The sequence below is a fragment of the Haplochromis burtoni genome, unplaced genomic scaffold, assembly GCF_018398535.1.
Source record: "Haplochromis burtoni strain Fernald_Lab_line unplaced genomic scaffold, NCSU_Asbu1 Contig_119, whole genome shotgun sequence".
Classification (NCBI taxonomy): domain Eukaryota; kingdom Metazoa; phylum Chordata; class Actinopteri; order Cichliformes; family Cichlidae; genus Haplochromis; species Haplochromis burtoni.
In genome coordinates, this window is record NW_024582480.1 from 1,846,096 (window position 1) to 1,864,115 (window position 18,020).

The 18,020-nt window shown below is 43.0% G+C and overlaps 2 protein-coding genes across 2 annotated transcripts; both read left to right on the forward strand.

The window, feature by feature from the left end:
- The first annotated feature begins 450 nt into the window (after nt 1–450).
- LOC102298758 (transmembrane protease serine 9-like) lies at nt 451–4,508 on the forward strand. Its single transcript, XM_014335934.2, has 4 exons — nt 451–613; nt 2,184–2,437; nt 2,576–2,673; nt 3,912–4,508. The coding sequence occupies exons 1-4, from the start codon at nt 483–485 to the stop codon at nt 4,293–4,295; spliced, it is 867 nt and encodes a 288-aa protein (XP_014191420.2). The 5' UTR covers nt 451–482; the 3' UTR covers nt 4,296–4,508.
- A 5,985-nt stretch (nt 4,509–10,493) lies between these two features.
- Nucleotides 10,494–17,723, forward strand: LOC102298432 (serine protease 33-like). Its single transcript, XM_042223749.1, has 7 exons — nt 10,494–10,606; nt 13,067–13,087; nt 13,260–13,422; nt 13,712–13,977; nt 14,574–14,719; nt 16,120–16,671; nt 17,418–17,723. Exons 1-7 carry the CDS (start codon nt 10,552–10,554, stop codon nt 17,721–17,723), a joined length of 1,509 nt encoding a protein of 502 aa, XP_042079683.1. The 5' UTR covers nt 10,494–10,551.
- The last annotated feature ends 297 nt before the right edge of the window (nt 17,724–18,020 follow it).

An 18,020-nucleotide genomic window follows, 5' to 3' on the forward strand; every position in this document is an offset into this window, starting at 1 on the left:
TTCCAGGAGTCTACGCCAGAGTATCCCAGTACCAGACCTGGATCAACAGCCAGATCTCCTTCAACCAGCCGGGCTTCATGACGTTCACGTCCACTGGGACCAACAGTGACCTCAGTGTCTCCTGCACAGGACTGACACCAGTGCCAACCACCACCCCTCCAACCACCACCACACCTTCAACCACCACCACCACCCCTCCAACCACCACCACACCTGCAACCACAATCCCCACCACAACAACCACAGTCCCTGCAACAACCACCAACAGAGCTGCCATCATTACAACAACCACGCGACCTTCGAGCACTCCCCACTGTGAGTGTCCATCATGAAAGCACTTTATTTAAAAATGGTTTGGTCTAACCTACCTGACCTCAAGCTGATGGGTTCATGTGGTCTAAGTTTTTAAAATTTCTTTGTGTCTTCCTCTGTTTATTTTTTCAGCACTGGTCTGTGGACAAGCTCCAAGGAATTCTCGCAACATGGGGGGACCCTCAGTGGTGGCTGGTTCGTGGCCGTGGATGGCGAGCCTACAGAAGAATGGAAGGCACGTGTGTGATGGGTCTCTGGTGGCCTTGGACTCAGTGTTGAGCAACGCCAACTGCTTCTCAAGGTCAGTTGAAGTTTGGACAGACAATGATACAGTTCATCCTCTGGGGACTGAGTAAATGACATGACTTTCCCTCCACCACAGTCGTGTTCACGTTCAGTTGACATTGATGACACTGTGCATCGGTCAAATGCTGATTAGTTGACAAGTGGGCCAGAACCGGAAGAGACAAAGAGACAGTTGAGTTCACAAAAAGAGGCACAAGAAAATCATTAAAGATTTGAAAAAAAAATGCAGCATAAAGGGTACAGACAGCGGCTGCAGTGGATACTATTCATTGTTTTAAACCTTCAGTTTCACTTCAGCTCTTTGTAGTCTAGAATTCTTCTCCATAGCTGGCTGACAGACCAACAACAGCACAAGCAAAAGTTGTACCACGGACCAGTTGTACCACATATTTACATTTTATGTTGAAACATATTTTCCCTATTTGACAGCGAAGATCTAAGAGGCAGAGCCAATACCAAGATGATTAGCTCAGGTGGAATTTAAAAAATCTGTCTACCGTCCAAAATGGTAGTGCTGGCTCTGATAATCACTATTAAAAACCTTTACTGGGACAAGACTGGCAGGAATCAAATCACCATCAAGCTCCAACATGATAAAGGGGGTCCTGTTGTCCCTCTCTGGGGGGGACACTCCCACGGGATTTGAATCTGGGACTTTCCACCATTTGACCTTAGAACTGAAGAAGCTTCTCGGATGAGAGATCTTCAAGCAACTTAAAGAAGTCCAGACATGTTTCTTTCCAAGCTCCTTAGACTACGATGACCTGGATGACTGAGAACCTTCACAGACAACATGAAGAAAAGTTTAGTTTGCAGCTGTTCAACACTGTTTGGATTACAACATGAAAAATCTAAAGTAAAGGTACAGAATTAAATTAAAAGCATAAACATGCAGATGAACAACCACCAATGGTGGTCAAAAAACATGGTGGAGATCTTTTTGAGACTGAACACTCTCTCTTTCCACTGAGTCAAAATTTTGTAAACAAACTTTATTCCATTGTGGATTAATCCACCAGTGAAAACTGTGCCCAAAAGACTGAAAATGTAACCATCCCTTTAAGGAAATGAGCGAGTCTTTAAAAATGAAAACTGAACACAGTCCCAGCAGATCAGATGATCTCAGTGCCAGCCCACATCACCTGATGGTGCCACACTTCCACACTTTCCACACATGTAGCTGATCAGTCCAACACATGGTTATCATTTAAGCTGATTCTGTGTTAAAACTAGTCCATGGGTACATTGTCATTTACAGTGCAACCTGATGTGCAGCTCTATAAAGATAAAGCAAGGCTTCGACTCAGATTGTTTTTTTCATCAGCAACATTTTCTGTGACGTGTTTTGTACTTTTTTCAAATTAAATCAAAGAGAAAAACTTCACCATTAACTGATTAGCTCTCTGGGTCTTCTAGTTAAATATATACCTCTTTAATTAGAACCAGGCCTGAATGTCACCAGGTTCAAGTCTGTAAAACTTGGGTCCCATGAAGTTGAGTGTAAAGGTGTAGATCTTGTTTGAAGCTGATGAAGTTTATGTTTGTGTGCTTCGTTCCTCCCACAGCTCCCCTGTAGCGTCCGAGTGGACTGTCGTGTTGGGGCGTCTGAAGCTAAATGGATCCAACCCCTTTGAGGTGACGCTGAATGTGACAAATATCACTCTGAGCAACACGACCGGGACCAACATAGCCATCCTCCGTCTATCTGCCCAGCCCACCCTGACCGACTACATCCAGCCCATCTGCTTGGACAATGGGAGAACCTTCGCCGAGGGCTTGGCGTGCTGGGCGGCCGGTTGGAGTCCTGGAAGAGGAGGTGGTGAGTCAGCAACATGAAGGCTGACAGAGTTCTGCCCAGACTCTGCACCAGTCCATCCCTCAGATTACACATGTGGACCACTGCACTTACAGATTCTTTAGTCAAACATCAGGATTTTCTTATCTTTCATGATGTTAGCTGAGGAAGTTATGCAGCAGTTTCAGACCTCGGTGGTAAACTGTGGGAACTCATCATCGAGTGAGAGCATCTGTACAGACGTGTTTGCACTGCAGCAGGTAAATGACTGGATTCTTCTTCTTATAACACTGTCTGCTGACATGTTGTTTATTCTGGACCTTGGATTTAGCTGCTTATCTAAGCTCACGATGATGAATTTGGATAGTTCATCAATCATTCAGTTTAACCAGAGATGCTTATCATTTTAAAACATGTAAGAATTTCCAGCTTTGAAATCTCAGTCTTCATTATGGGCCAATTAGATTTAAGGCTAATTTAATTTAGTGCCATCCTCTTCATCCCTCCAGCCACCTCCTCCAGCTTGTCCGGGGGAATACCAAGGCGTTCCCAGGCCAGCCGAGAGATATAATCTCTCCAGCGTGTCCTGGGTCTGCCCCGGGGCCTCCTCCCGGTGGGACATGCCTGGAACACCTCCCCCAGGAGGCGCCCAGGGGGCATCCTTGTCAGATGCCCGAACCACCTCAGCTGGCTCCTTTCGATGTGGAGCAGCAGCTGCTCTACTCTGAGCCCCTCCCGGATGGCCGAACTTCTCACCCTATCTCTAAGGGAGAGGCCAGCCACCCTTCGGAGGAAGCTCATTTCTGCCGCTTGTATCCGCGATCTCGTTCTTTCGGTCACTACCCACAGCTCGTGGCCATAGGTGAGGGTAGGGACGTAGATCGACCGGTAAATTGAGAGCTTCGCTTTTACACTCAGCTCCCTCTTCACCACGACGGACCGGTGCAGCGTCCGCATCACTGCAGCTGCAGCACCAATCCGTCTGTCAAGAACTCTCCGTCTCTCCAAACTTCTCCCACACCCGAGTTTTTGCTTCAGCCACTTTAGTGCCTTTGTATGTTTGTTTTAAGCCTAAATTTCTTATTAGAGTGAATGTATTCTGATTATTATTGTTGTTGTTGTTACAACTGTCTAAAATGTTTTTAACACCTAGTTGAATCTGGTCGTTTAGTTATAGGTAGTTAATATAATCTTGGTCCAAGGTTTTCACTGGGCAGGGATAGCTCAGTAGGTAGAGTGGTGGCCCCATGATCGGAAGGTCGGGGGTTCGACTCCACTGAACGGCTACCCTGAGGTACCCCTGAGGAAGGTACCGTCCCTACACACTGCTCCCCGGGCGGTGCATTGGTCGCTGCCCACTGCTTCACTGGGTGAATGGGTTAAATGCAGAGGAACTATTTCCCTATGGGGACTAACACATACACATTACATTACACACATTCTAGTAAACAGAGTGTCTCAAACTCTGAAACACTAACTTTCCTGTCTGTTTGTTCAGGGTGATTCTGGCGGGCCGCTGATGTGTAAGCAGGGCGGCTCTTGGTTCCAGGCAGTCGTGTTAACAGCTCCAAGCTCCTCTGCCGGGAGAAGACGAAGCTCAGTCATGACCTTCACCAGACTGAGCACCTTTGACTCCTTCCTGTCTGAGACGGTCAAGTCACTCTTGTCTCCAGCCTTGAATATCACCAGTGCCAACTCCGCCAATCCCACCAATGTCTCCGTCACTACCACTACCAGCAGTACCTACACCACCACAATGGTTACCACTACTACTGACTCGAAAAGTGTGTTCGACAGCAGCGAGGGTCGTCCTGCTCACTCCTTCATCTTTGTCTTCTTCCATCTCCTCAGCTTCGCCTTTTGTCTCCAACTCTGCCTTTAGGGAACCCAAACTTGATTCACATGATGTGATGGACACAGATGAATGTGAACAAGCTTCGATGTTGAGACTTTACAGGTTTAGAGCTTTGCCTGCCAATCTTTGATCTGATTCTGCCGTCATTGGATTTCTACAGAGAGCTCAGTAATGATATTCTGGATAATGAAAACAGGCATTCATACATGAAATACTCCTGGATGAATCTTCAGCGCAAACATCATGACCCTCCGACAGAGAGGTCGACTTCAAATCCCAGAGGGCAGTACAGTGCCATCATCCAATCCAATCATTGGAGGGGGTTCTACTGATTACAATGAAAGTAATTTTTTTTAAATAGGCAAATGATTTATGTGCACTATGAGACATTTGTTGTGATGAATTCAGGCTCACGCTGTGCAGCCTGGAGAGTTGAGTTGAGTTCCTTCCACTGAGGAAGTTTTATTTACACAACCTCTGTAATCCCGATTTAGTTAATGAGCATAACACAGTGAGCTGAACAGATCAAATGACATGAAGGAATTACATTTGTCTATATTTAGTGGGGCCTTGTCCTTACACTGACCTCATTATGAGAAACTATAGACATTTAAGAAAAAGCAGATTAATGAAATGTGTTTCTGTACCTCTGAGGGACGACTACCTGGAGCCCAAGATTCAGGCTGGACTGGAAGAAATCCTCTAAATCTTGCACTGAACATAAAAATGTAGCCCAGCAGTTTAAACTTCATGTTTTTCTGAAACTGAACAGATCAGTAGGATATTTATCAGATTTAGAGAAATATATTTGTGGATTCTTTCGAACACAGAGACAATGACCATCCCTACCTCATGTCCTGGGCCAATGTTAAGCACTTAATGCTCACAGAACCGAACTGTCTTTAAGGGCAGCACACATACTGACCTCTCTCTGGTATTGGATCTGTTATGGTGGCAGTAAAGTGAGTGATTATTGGAGAATGGTTGCAAGCTCTTTCACTGATTCTGCTGAAGTTCTACTTTATAATGTTATTTTTTTATTCTGGTGTAAATATCACTGAGATTAAAAAATGTCCTTTTCATGACTGACATGGGCAATGAAGCAACAAGGGTTTTATTTTAAAAAATGAACACCAGTTATCAGCGTCACATCTGCTAAAGCAGACAGCATGCAGCGACAAGGATGAGTACCCAAATAAGAGAAAGTAACTGATTTAATTGAAGGCGTGCCGTTTATTAAGACAGATCCACAAGAAAGGGAAAAAACATAAGTCTCAAACTAAACAGAGGAATGCCTAAACACAAAATAATAACCAGACCACTACAAAAACCTTGGAAAACATACACAATATATACACCAAGGGTAACGATGGAAAACAGAATACACTAACACAGCACACAGAACTATTACAAGAAAACAGGAAACCACAGACTCACAAACAGAGGGAGCATGAGATGTAACTGGGAAACGAATAAATAAACATGGAGACAGAATTCAACCTACATAAGGGACATGACACACTCAGAAGGAACAGAACCATGACTAACAGTAAATCAAAGGATGTTAATAATCAAAAACATAACACTTGGTCACCAGACCCAGGGCCATGACCATCGGGTTACGACTGTCTTTGGACAATGAACATAAAACATAAACACACAATAAAAAGTTTCACACAAATATCCAGATAACATGAAAAAAGATCAAAGCCTAGATTTATCCCATATTTGGGAAATTCTAACTGATCTTCGGAAAGCCTTGGAAAGCTGTTGAGACAGTATACAGCTGAGCATTATTTATTGTAAATAAATACAACTCAAACACACATAGGCCCAACATCAGCAGCTGACTGCAGGGCATGAAAAAGAGTCAAATTACACTTCGTTACGATCACGCACATGAAAATAACACGGAGCAGGTTTAATTTTCTGTCAGTTTTAGTATTTTATTTGATTACTATGTAAACAACGATGTGGGAGAAAGTTAGTAAATGTTGGGAAAAACTAAAAAGCCAACACCGTCTTTGTCCGGTGGGAAATAACACAAACTGAATCGTGTGCAGTGTGAAAAGACAGCTTTCAGCGCCCCCTACTGGTGGATTTGTGCACATGCAGTGTTTGGCTTCTTTAATGAGAGAGATTCTGTTAAACTCTTACTCTACAAGGTTGGATGCATCAGTGATGAGCAGCTGGAGGAGATCGGAGCACTTGTGGATAATTCTGTGGAGCTGGGTGGTGCGGCCACAGACCATTTGTTAATTTTACAACATCAGAGGAATTTGACTTTGTCTGTGTTTTAATGTTACACCTGCCTGTTTTACACACCTGAGAGAATTCAGCCTGAAGTTTTAGACTGAGGGTGAAGTATCAGAGGTTATCTGTGACAGAAGGAGAGCAGCAAGAGGGAAGGTTTGAAGATGGCAGTGAGACCTGTTGTGAAGCACTGGAGTTGTGGAGGTCAAGCTAAAGATGTTAAGATGTTCACTGGCAGTGAGTGGGATGGAAATTCCTCCATCAGTGGGACAATTGAGAATCAAACAGGCTGGGATGGATTGAGCATGTGTAGAGGAGGGAGGGTGGTTAACTTGATAAAAGATGATAAAGATGGAGCTGCCAGGCAGGAGGACAAGAGGAAGACCTCAGAGGTGATGCGGAGGTCGGCCACTCAGGACCAAAATGTTGCTGTTTTTGTGCTTTCTATCAGCTTTTGCGATTTCTGAGCCACATGGACACCAGAACAAGCAGTGTTCAAGTATACAAATAGTAAACACTCCTAAATTACAATCATGATACAAAACCTAACCAGGAACTGCTGCCTTCTGAGTAGGAGGACGTAGGTAACACCATGCTGCAGATGAGCTGCATACAGGGCTGGACTGGGACAAAAAAATCAGCCCGGGCATTTTGACTAGAGACCGACCACCATTATAGGAAAAACCATAAAGCCTTTGAATGAAAACAAACGCTGTTGTGACAGTGACATACAATGTTTTCGTGGTATATATGCATCAATCTATCAATCGTTTGTTGTAAGATTCAGATAATTCTTTAATAAACGCTGGAAATTTTAAATGAGAATAACAAAGAAACTGAAAACGGAGATTTTTTAAAACTCCTTTTTTGCGTTTACGTGTGGACGAGGAATACAGAGTTCGTCACGCAGCGTCAAAGGTATGTGCCTTTATTCACGACACGCTGTGCGCCGCGTTATTGTTTACATGAGATGAACTGCAGAATGGCAGATAGAGACAAAATACTGTTAATCTGACTGTCTGCAGGTTTTACACGCAGTTACTGTCCCTCCATTTAGAAAGGCAGAGGCGTCACGGTGTGATTATTTTACTGTACGTGTAATAATATTCAACGTTGCTATCAATGCATTTTTCAAAAAATGCCTCTCTGTGCAAAGTGGGTCCAAAAACACCCATATGGAAAAGATATATATAAATCTTATAAAGTTTATAAAGTTGTATGAAACTTGTATGAAAAGAATACAAGAGTGAAACCACATATAAGATCCCTTGAAAAATTATACAATGAAACTTGTATGTTTTGTATACTTACTAAAAAAACATATGAAAGTAATGAGAAAGTGGCCACTTTCATGAGTAAATCATGTATGTTTTTACTATTTCTTTTCCATATGGGCATGAACAGCTGTGGGATCCTGTTTGTCCGTGGTTTAAACAGCCCAGCGCTGCTCTCGACGCAGGGAAAACCAGTTCTGCAGGAGACCTACCTCGGCACTTGTGCAGGTGAAGCCAAAGGGAAGGTTTGCTTCACCATATTTTCCAGTCTTTGGCTTAGATATATTCATTCAGCGATGCTTCATCTCCTGCTTTGCATTTCTGTGGGCGCACTGTGCTAGCAGTGTTCAAGCGTTTGTTTTTTCTGCCCCCCCCCCCACACCCACACACCCTTTGGGAAGGTCTGAGTTAGACTATTATTAAAAATTCTCTGCTGTGTAAATTTGAAAGGAAAACAGGAACTGAAATATGTAAATCATTGGAAAACAAAAAACGCTGTACACTCCACGGAGTGTGAAAGTTTGGGTGAGGTTGGTGTTCACTGATTGACAGATTAGTATCAGAATAATATCAGCATGCAGGAACGTTGACAGGTGACATTCACCTGATGGTGCTCTGCTGTTGTTCTTCCTGTGCAGGTCAGCTGAAGTCTTCATTATAATCTGGGACTGTAAATTAAAATGAAATGTTCTGGCCACCTCCGTTATTTTTATGTGGACTTTACTAACTGTAAAAAGTATAATATCACTGCAGATCTAACATCTAAGTGAATAAACGACAGGGCAAATTATAATTGCCACAATGAAACTGAACTACATTTGATTAGGTGACATCAGAAAAACGCACTTCTTACATCGATCTAATGAACGTTTGTAAAAAGTGTCCAAGGGGGGACAGAGGGGTGATTGGAGGAGACTTTAATGGGCATGTAAGTGAAGGAGACAGAAGGAAGAATGTGACTAGCCAGCATTAGATGGTATTCTGTAGTATTACTTTAAAAATCAAGACTAGGAAGCAGCTGAAGGCAAGGACTGAATGCTTGACGTTAAAGAAGGAAGAAGGTTGCACCGAGTTCAGGTTCTGTGTTGTAGGGAACAGATACCAGGTAGCTGGAGAGTGAAGCTGCACTGCTGAGGGAAACTGCCAAGAAGGCGTTTGGTGAATCCTCCACACAGAGGAAAGCGAGCAGGGAGACTTAGTGGTGGAATGAGGACATACAAGAAAGTATACGAAGGAAGAGGCTAATGAAGAAAAAGAAGGGTAATCAGGGAGATGAAGGAAGTAGGCAGGACAAGCTAAATGAAATGAATGAAAGGGAAGGTTTACAAGATGGTAGTGACACCTGCTGTGATGTATGGCTTGGAGACAGTGGCCATGAGAAAAAGGCAGGATCAGAAATGAATCCATCATAGAGACAGCAGAGAGGCAGCGATGGCTCGAGCATGTACAGAGGGTGGAGGGTGGATATACTGGACAAAAGGATGAAGATGGAGGTGCTGGGCAGGAAGAGAAGAGGAGGATCTCAGAGAAGATTCATGAATGTACTTAAGGAGGACATGCAGAGGGTTGGTGTGACAGAGGAGGATGCTGGGTTATAGTTTCTGACCCAAACCAAAATCAGGGAGTCCATCAGGGTTTTGGAAATAGAAAAGGTTGCTTTAAGTGAAGTCATGATTGCTCAGCTCCACCTTTTTCATGTCGCCCATATTAGATTCTTTGCTTTGTCACTGTATTTCCTGGCAGCTTATCACCTCTTAAGTCCTACTCGAGATTGAGATAAAGACTGAGAGCGTTTAGTGTGATGCCTTTTTAGTCAGAAGTCTGATGGCTTTTTGTTTGTGGTCTGACGTTTGAGGCTGAGAATAAATGCACACTGTTAAATATCAACACTTCACTGTTCTTTTGATTCCTCATAGGCATCTGATGGAAGACAACACACTGCTCAGTAGACCATTTTACACTTTATTCTCTCACAAAATCACTTCTACAAGGGAGATGCGTCCTGAATGACACTCTGCGTGGATCTGGTGATGGCGGTGTGCCCCTAACAACAGTGTTACACAGGCATTCAGTAGTCACGTTGCACAGCGCACTCAGAGGTTATTGTCTATTAGCTGCACAACATCTTTTCTCAGCTCTGGCGAGGCTGTGACCTTTCCCTACTCCCTTCCAGTAAATTTCTACTGGCAGATGGTTCCCTGTTATCAACTCCTGCAGACAAGCGTGGGTGAGGGTCTCCAACAATCTACCACTAAAGGACACGTAGTCTAAGGCCTTTATTATCAGGGCCGTGTCCACTTAATACTACGCTATATAATTATATGACACTTATTAATATAAAACATAGCTTTGAGGCACTGTGTGTGAATGGGTGGATGACTGGGTGTGTAAAGCACTTTGGGGTCCCTAGGGGGGACTAGTAAAAGCGCTACACAAATACAGGCCATTTAACATTTACATTTATATTATTCAGCTTTTAAAATACTTCAGTCTGTAGCAGGATTTTGGTTTCATGATGTAAAATTAATAATTAATTCTAAAAATAAGTTACTCATCAGTAAAAAGGTTGCTGCCTGAAAGCCGAAATTCCTGTTTAATACAACATGTTTGATGTGAGGAAGATCAGGTGACCCGCATTGAAGTGTTGGGTGTGTCGCCAGACAGAAAACTGAGAGGTGTGTTTAATGCAGACAAAAAGGAGGCCAGAGGAAGGGTATTTAAGCCTCAGCAGGTCTGGAGGTTTGGATCTTACAGCGATGGCTTTCTACAAAGTGATGTGTTTGGCTGCTGGGCTGATGCTCCTGACCCAAGGTAAGAGCTCTCTGCACACACCTGCAGCAGGTACGACTCAGAGGGTGAAAACACTCAGGAGCACAGCGCTTCACTTTAAAGTGGCACTGCAGGAAGTAACACAGCAGGAAAAGGAGGACTGGTGGTTTATTTTAGCTTCATCTTTATCTTGATGATGAAAGCTTAAACACAGATTAATATGACGATCTGTTTGGTTTGGGGAGCAGCTGAGAGGCTGAACTGCTCTCCATCAATCAGCGTCTGTATAATAATAATGGATTGGATTTATATAGCGCTTTTCAAGGCACCTAAAGCGCTTTACAATGCCACTATTCAGTCCCTCTCACATTCACACACTGGTGGAGGCAGCTACAGTTGTAGCCACAGCTGCCCTGGGGCAGACTGACAAAAGCGAGGCTGCCATATCGCGCCATCGGCCTCTCTGGCGAACACCAGTAGGCGGTAGGGTAAAGTGTCTTGCCCAAGGACACAACAACCAGGACAGAGAGCCCAGGGATCGAACCAGCGACCTTCCGGTTACAGATGTGCTTCCCAACCAAGGTCGCCCCTGTATCACAGTTATTAGAGCTGCTTTATTTTATTTTAGCTTTGATTCAGTTTTTAACTTTCATTTTCAATTCAATTTATTTTTTGATGATTTAATCAGTCAGTTTTGAGTCATACACAGAGATTTATTCATGAGGGTGTACATGTTTAAAAAAAAACTAAAAACGTTTATTAATGATTATTTGATGGTTGTTTATAACTTTTCTATCAAACAATGGAGTAATTGTGGAGAGTGGAAAATGAAAGCAAAACTATAAAAACACTGAGTAGCTGAGATGAGAACACACACAAACATAAACACACAAAAAGATCAGAAAGCTTTAAAGAAAAGAGTTCACTGATCTTTGTCAGAAAACAACTACATGATAACAATCCTCTCAGAAGAGGTGGTAAAACCAGTCTAAAGGGACAGCTCGCCAATCAAAAATGATAATGGTGTAAATGGTAACCACATACAAACACACACACAACTAGCTACAGAAATTGCATTTAACAGATGAAGGAAGCGCCCACTGGAGCCTTTGACTGCTTTGCATGGTTAACCACGACTGTAAAACTGGGAAAACGAAACATAACACATAAATATATGTTAATATTTATATAAAAATATATATAAAGATTCTTCATAATACATTCAATTTATTAACATCTTACTGAAAAATTAGAACACTTGAAATTAACAGGCTGGCTTACTTAGAATAGCACCTTCAAACTAGCCAAATAAAAAAAGCAGAAAACAAACTTTTGGAAATACAGTCAAAAACTAACCACGAATAATAAATGAACTACTTACAGACACATGTGTCCACGGCATAAACATAAGGAAGCAGCGTACTGGTCACATAATCAAGATTTTAAATGACACCTATTTTTCTGAAAAACAGCACAGTTATCTCAGACTGTATGGAAGCATCACACAGACACATTACTTTCCTGTTCAGTAACACCCAATCAAAATCCTAGAATGTTTCAAATGCAGGTTTGACAGGTTTGTGAGTGTACACTTTATCCAAAACCTAGTGAGGGTTTACTCATGTTTACCACCGGGTGGCTGTAGCTCAGGAGGTAGACCAGCTCACCAACTGGTCAGAAGGTTAGTGGTTTGATCCCTGGCTCCTTCAGTTCACATGTCAAGAGTGTGAATGTGTGTGAATGTAGTTAGGAAGCACTCAGTGTAGAGAAAGTGTGTGAATGTGGTATGTTGTACAGAGCACTTTAAGTAATCCGGGAGAGTAGAAAAATGCTATATTAAGAGTCAGTCCATTCACTGTCTGAACATGTGTCATGTTACTTTTGCACTGTTTTGCATATTCTGACACGTGTTGTTATTACATGGCTTGATTAAGGTACACATTATTCTGACATCTGGGGCCAGAGCTGAAACTGGTCAGGGCCAGCACAGTTTGTCTACAACTGGCCCGTGGCTGTGCACAACTTACACATGGCCCACGTACCGCAAACAATGACGGCCCTTTGGTGGTCCAGATCAGGTTTGCCAGAGGTAGTCCACAGATGGGCCAGCACAGGACCCCCGGTGTGTCTGCAAATGGCCTCGTGCTGACCCATGTGTGGGCCGTCATTCTTTGCGGTGTATGGGCCAGATCCGGGCCATACCAATTTTGCTATGTGGGTTGGAGGGTCTGTTAGTACAGTAACCTCACAGCAGCTGTGTTATTGATCAGATTATGTCATTAAAAATGCTCCAACAGCCCAGAGGTCGAGTTCAGGTAAAGCCAAACAGACAGCTAGCAGCTACAGCCCCTCCCCCAAGGGGACTGACTCACTGCTGGATGCTTTTAGCTAACCACAGATATTGACTATTGACTGACCCACTATTATTACAGACAATGAACAAACCACAGACAGATGAATGCAGATTTTTTGTTTAAACATTGTTTGTTTTCTGTATTTCAGAGTCTGAGTCACAGCTGGATGGTAAGATAAGATTTACTTTTATGTGTAATAAATCTTTAGTTTCATATGAATATTAGTTTGTGAGTGAACTGTAGACTCCAGGATCACTGTGTCCTCACTCAGCAGTTTGTAGTGCTGAGAGTTTACAGCTCCTACATTAATGCTCACTCTGTGTTTTAATGTCGGTCTTCAGTTTGTGGTCAGCCAAAGCTCAACACCAGGATTGTAGGAGGACAGGTGGCCCCTGTTGGCAGCTGGCCCTGGCAGGTCAGTCTGCAAACATCTGGGTCCCACTTCTGTGGAGGATCCCTCATTAACAGTCAGTGGGTGCTGACTGCTGCTCACTGCTTTCCAACGTGAGTAATGAGGCTGAAGCTGCACTCTAAACATGATTTAAGGAAATTATGGAGGGTCCTAATCTGGGGGAGGGATCAATATTTACATTTACATATAAAAAAAATGTAAGTGTTTCTTCATTTTCTGTTGAACACATTGAATTTTCATGTAATGAAATGTGGTATATAAATGAAATGATCACTTGCAAATATTTAACAGGGCAGGAAGTCAAACTTTATATATGTTTTCTCGTCTATAACAATTGTAACAACTGTGCACTGTTCGTGTCGCTCCTGATGATCTCAGCAGTACTCCAACCGGTCTGACTGTGAATCTGGGCCGTCAGAGTCTACGGGGATCTAATCCCAATGCAGTGTCTCGGACAGTAACACAGATCATCAAACATCCAAACTACAACTCTGGTACCAACGACAACGACATCTGCCTCCTGAGGCTCTCTTCACCGGTGACTTTCAACAACTACATTTCTCCCGTCTGCCTGGCAGCTTCAGACAGCATCTTCTACAGCGGTGTTAACAGCTGGGTCACCGGCTGGGGCGATATAGGAAGTGGAGGTGGGTCACTGGTTAGAACAGATTAATATTGTCTGAGGATGACAGGAAACAAACAGCTTCTCCAAAGTATCCACAAAGGAGCCTTTGTCTGCTTATTTTATGATTCTGTTGCTGAAGAGAAGCCTAAATGTTTCAGAAACTATGATTTATGAATTTATAGAAAAGACACCAAGTTTCTGAGCCAACCTCAAAGGAAATGTTTGTAAAAAAGAAACTGGCCTCATGCAGTTTCGTTTTTGATGATAAACCTGTGCGCGTGGAGGGGAAACAGACTTTATAAACACTAAAAGAAACATGGACTGAAATATTTGGGAAATGTCTGAAGCATCAAAGATAGAAATACAAACCAAATGTCAAAAACACTTTAAAAACTGATTGTGCATATTTTTTTACTTTTAATCAGATTTGTCTGGTGGTTCAATATATACAGCTTTCAGTCATGTGACCACTGAAAGTTGGAAATCCTTTGAGGTAAAACTTAGTCACCACCAGAATAAATGCCTGGAAGTGGAACGATCCTTTGTTTACTGTTCAGGTTTGTATCTTTAATCTGTCACACGCTGTTTATTAAACAGATTTTTTTTTACCCCCTTCAGTGCCCCTTCCTTCTCCACAAAACCTGATGGAGGTGCAGGTTCCTGTTGTGGGAAACAGGCAGTGTAACTGTAACTATGGAGTGGGAAGAATCACTGACAACATGATCTGTGCCGGGTTAAGTGCAGGAGGAAAGGACTCCTGTCAGGTGATTGTTGTTACCTGTGTTTGGCACATTTTCACCTTTTACAGATTATTCTTCTTAGTTTTTCAGGTGCACACAGATGCAGTCAGTTCTATTTAACATACCTGATCTGCTAAGAGAGACCATATTGAGCTGTGTGTAATTTACTAATAGAACAGATGCAGTTTTTTTTAACTATAACCAGGAAATCATATATGTGGCTCAGTCATGGGGAATGAGACAGGACACAGGAAAGATTCTTGGGTTTTTTATTTTCTGATTGCATTCAGAAAAGCTTAAATTTAACAATAAATCGGGAGAGATCCCACGTTGGGGTCCCATGTTTAACAGAATATAAAGTATACCATATTTTAACAAATTCAAAGGTAGGTTTTGAATTGTCACTAACCCAAAACCAGTGGAAGCAACTGTCAGGACACTTAACCACTGCAGGCATGCACTCACTTAACTTGGCTCACAAAGAACACTGACGTGGAGTCTCACGCAACGATCCCGCGCCGAGGAGCGCTCAGCCACACTCTTGAGTAGCTCCCTGATGAGGCTTCGTTAGCTGCAGGTGGGGCCAGCCTTCAGATGGGACACACCCACCAAGCCTACCTGAAACCCTGTGCTCAGCCACACTCACAGACACACCCACTTGCCTATACATACAAGCATGGAGAGCACAAGAACAGCACAGTGCAGCAAACATACATCATATATTATATTGGTCCATAACTGCTCATGGACCCTGGGTCTCTCAGATCCAGGTCACTGACACAAGCTATGCGTTAGGACAAATACACACACACAGGAATCATACAGCAAGCTAGCTCTCACAGTACATGACCATTAAACACACGCACGTGACACATTTCAGAATCTCTGTGGAATGCCTCCCACTCACAGCTCACTGTCTGTGCTCTAGTTTAAGGCAGCTCTTAAAGGGGCGGTATAGAACCAAAAACCCTGATCTAGTCATCACCATGACAGCTCTACAAAAAGACCTCTGGTGGACAGTTAAACAGTTTAAAAGATGTGATTGTGTTTTAAACTTTTTTTAAACTTGTTTCTAAAGTGTGTTACGGCTGGTTTTCCCAGAACCAATGCAACCTTTCTCAGGTGAAATTTTTTTTTAATTAAAAAACCCCCAAGATATATAAAAAGTGGATTTGCAAATGTTTGTTTTTATTGTTTGTGTGTGTTAATAATCCGACTGACATTCAATCAAGGTCTGGTTATATTCAGGAAAGGTTTCCAAATTCAACATGTGAAGCACAAAAAATAACAAATGTATTTTCGTTGGGAAAGGAACTCACAGAAATGCATAAGCAGTTCATTCCTCTTACATGCCATCTTCTCACTGCACCCCCTTAATAAACCCTGATGGTTCAGTCTAACAGTAAATGTTTCTGCTCTCAAAGGGGGATTCAGGAGGTCCAATGGTGAGCAAGCAGATTGGTCGCTGGATTCAGGCGGGAATCGTCAGTTTTAGGGAAGGTTGTGCCAGGCCGAATCTTCCAGGAGTCTACACCAGAGTATCCAAGTACCAGACCTGGATCACGAGCCAGATCACCTCCAACCGGCCGGGTTTCATGACGTTCACGTCTACTGGGACCAACAGTGATCTCAGTGTTACCTGCACAGGACTGCTACCAGTGCCAACCACCACCAATATCACCACCACCACACTTCCAACAACCACCAACCGTCTAACAAACACCACAAGACCTACAAACACGACACTTCCAACAACTATGAACCGTCCAACAAATACAACCACAACTACAAACACCACACTTTCAACAACCACCAACCGTCCAACAAACACCACAAGACCTACAAACATGACACTTCCAACAACTATCAACCGTCCAACAAATACAACCACAACTACGAGCACCACACTTAAACAAACACTACAAGATCTACAAACACCACATCCAACAAACACAACACTTCAACAACCACCAACCGTCCAACAAACACCACAAGACCTACAAACACGACACTTCCAACAACTATCAACCGTCCAACAAACACCACACCTACAAACAACACACTTCCAACAACTATCAACCGTCCAACAAATACAACCACAACTACAAACACCACACTTCCAACAACCACCAACCGTCCAACAAACACCACAAGACCTACAAACACACACTTCCAACAACTATGAACCGTCCAACAAATACAACCACAACTACAAACACCACACTTCCAACAACCACCAACCGTCCAACAAACACTACACTTCCAACAACCACCAACCGTCCAACAAACAGCACAAGACCTACAAACACTACACTTCCAACAACTATCAACCGTCAAACACCACTAGCTCTACAAACACCACACTTTCAACAAACACCAACCGTCCAACAAACACCACACGCACCTACAAACACCACACTTCCAACAACTATAACCGTCCAACAAATACAACCACAACTACAAACACCACACTTTCAAACACCAACCGTCCAACAAACACCACAAGACCTACAAACATGACACTTCCAACAACTATCAACCGTCCAACAAATACAACCACAACTACGAGCACCACACTTATAACAAACACTACAAGATCTACAAACACCACATTTCCAACAAACACCACACTTACAACAACCACCAACCGTCCAACAAACAGCACAAGACCTACAAACACTACACTTCCAACAACTATCAACCGTCCAACAAACACCACTAGCTCTACAAACACCACACTTTCAACAACTATCAACCGTCCAACAAATACAACCACAACTACAAACACCACACTTCCAACAACCACCAACCGTCCAACAAACACCACAAGACCTACAAACACGACACTTCCAACAACTATGAACCGTCCAACAAATACAACCACAACTACAAACACCACACTTCCAACAACCACCAACCGTCCAACAAACACAACACTTCCAACAACCACCAACCGTGCAACAAACAGCACAAGACCTACAAACACTACACTTCCAACAACTATCAACCGTCCAACAAACACCACTAGCTCTACAAACACCACACTTTCAACAAACACCACAATTCCAACAGACACCAACCGTCCAACAAACACCACAAGACCTACAAACACACACTTCCAACAACAAAACCGTCCAACAAAACAACCACAACTACAAACACCACACTTCCAACAACCATCAACCATCCAACAAACACCACAAGACCTACAAACACCACACTTCCAACAACTATCAACCGTCCAACAAATACAACCACAACTACAAACACCACACTTCCAACAACCACCAACCGTCCAACAAACACAGACCTACAAACACACTTC

Excerpts from the sequence above, each read along its gene's own strand:
- LOC102298758 (XM_014335934.2), top strand. The coding sequence starts at position 483 with ATGGGGGGACCCTCAGTGGTGGCTGGTTCGTGGCCGTGGATGGCGAGC. Across the intron at positions 614-2,183 it reads AACGCCAACTGCTTCTCAAG|CTCCCCTGTAGCGTCCGAGT; the intron begins GTCAGTTGAAGT and ends TTCCTCCCACAG. Across the intron at positions 2,674-3,911 it reads ACGTGTTTGCACTGCAGCAG|GGTGATTCTGGCGGGCCGCT; the intron begins GTAAATGACTGG and ends CTGTTTGTTCAG.
- LOC102298432 (XM_042223749.1), top strand. The coding sequence starts at position 10,552 with ATGGCTTTCTACAAAGTGATGTGTTTGGCTGCTGGGCTGATGCTCCTG. Across the intron at positions 13,423-13,711 it reads GCTGCTCACTGCTTTCCAAC|TACTCCAACCGGTCTGACTG; the intron begins GTGAGTAATGAG and ends TGATCTCAGCAG. Across the intron at positions 16,672-17,417 it reads CACTTCAACAACCACCAACC|CTCTACAAACACCACACTTT; the intron begins GTCCAACAAACA and ends AAACACCACTAG.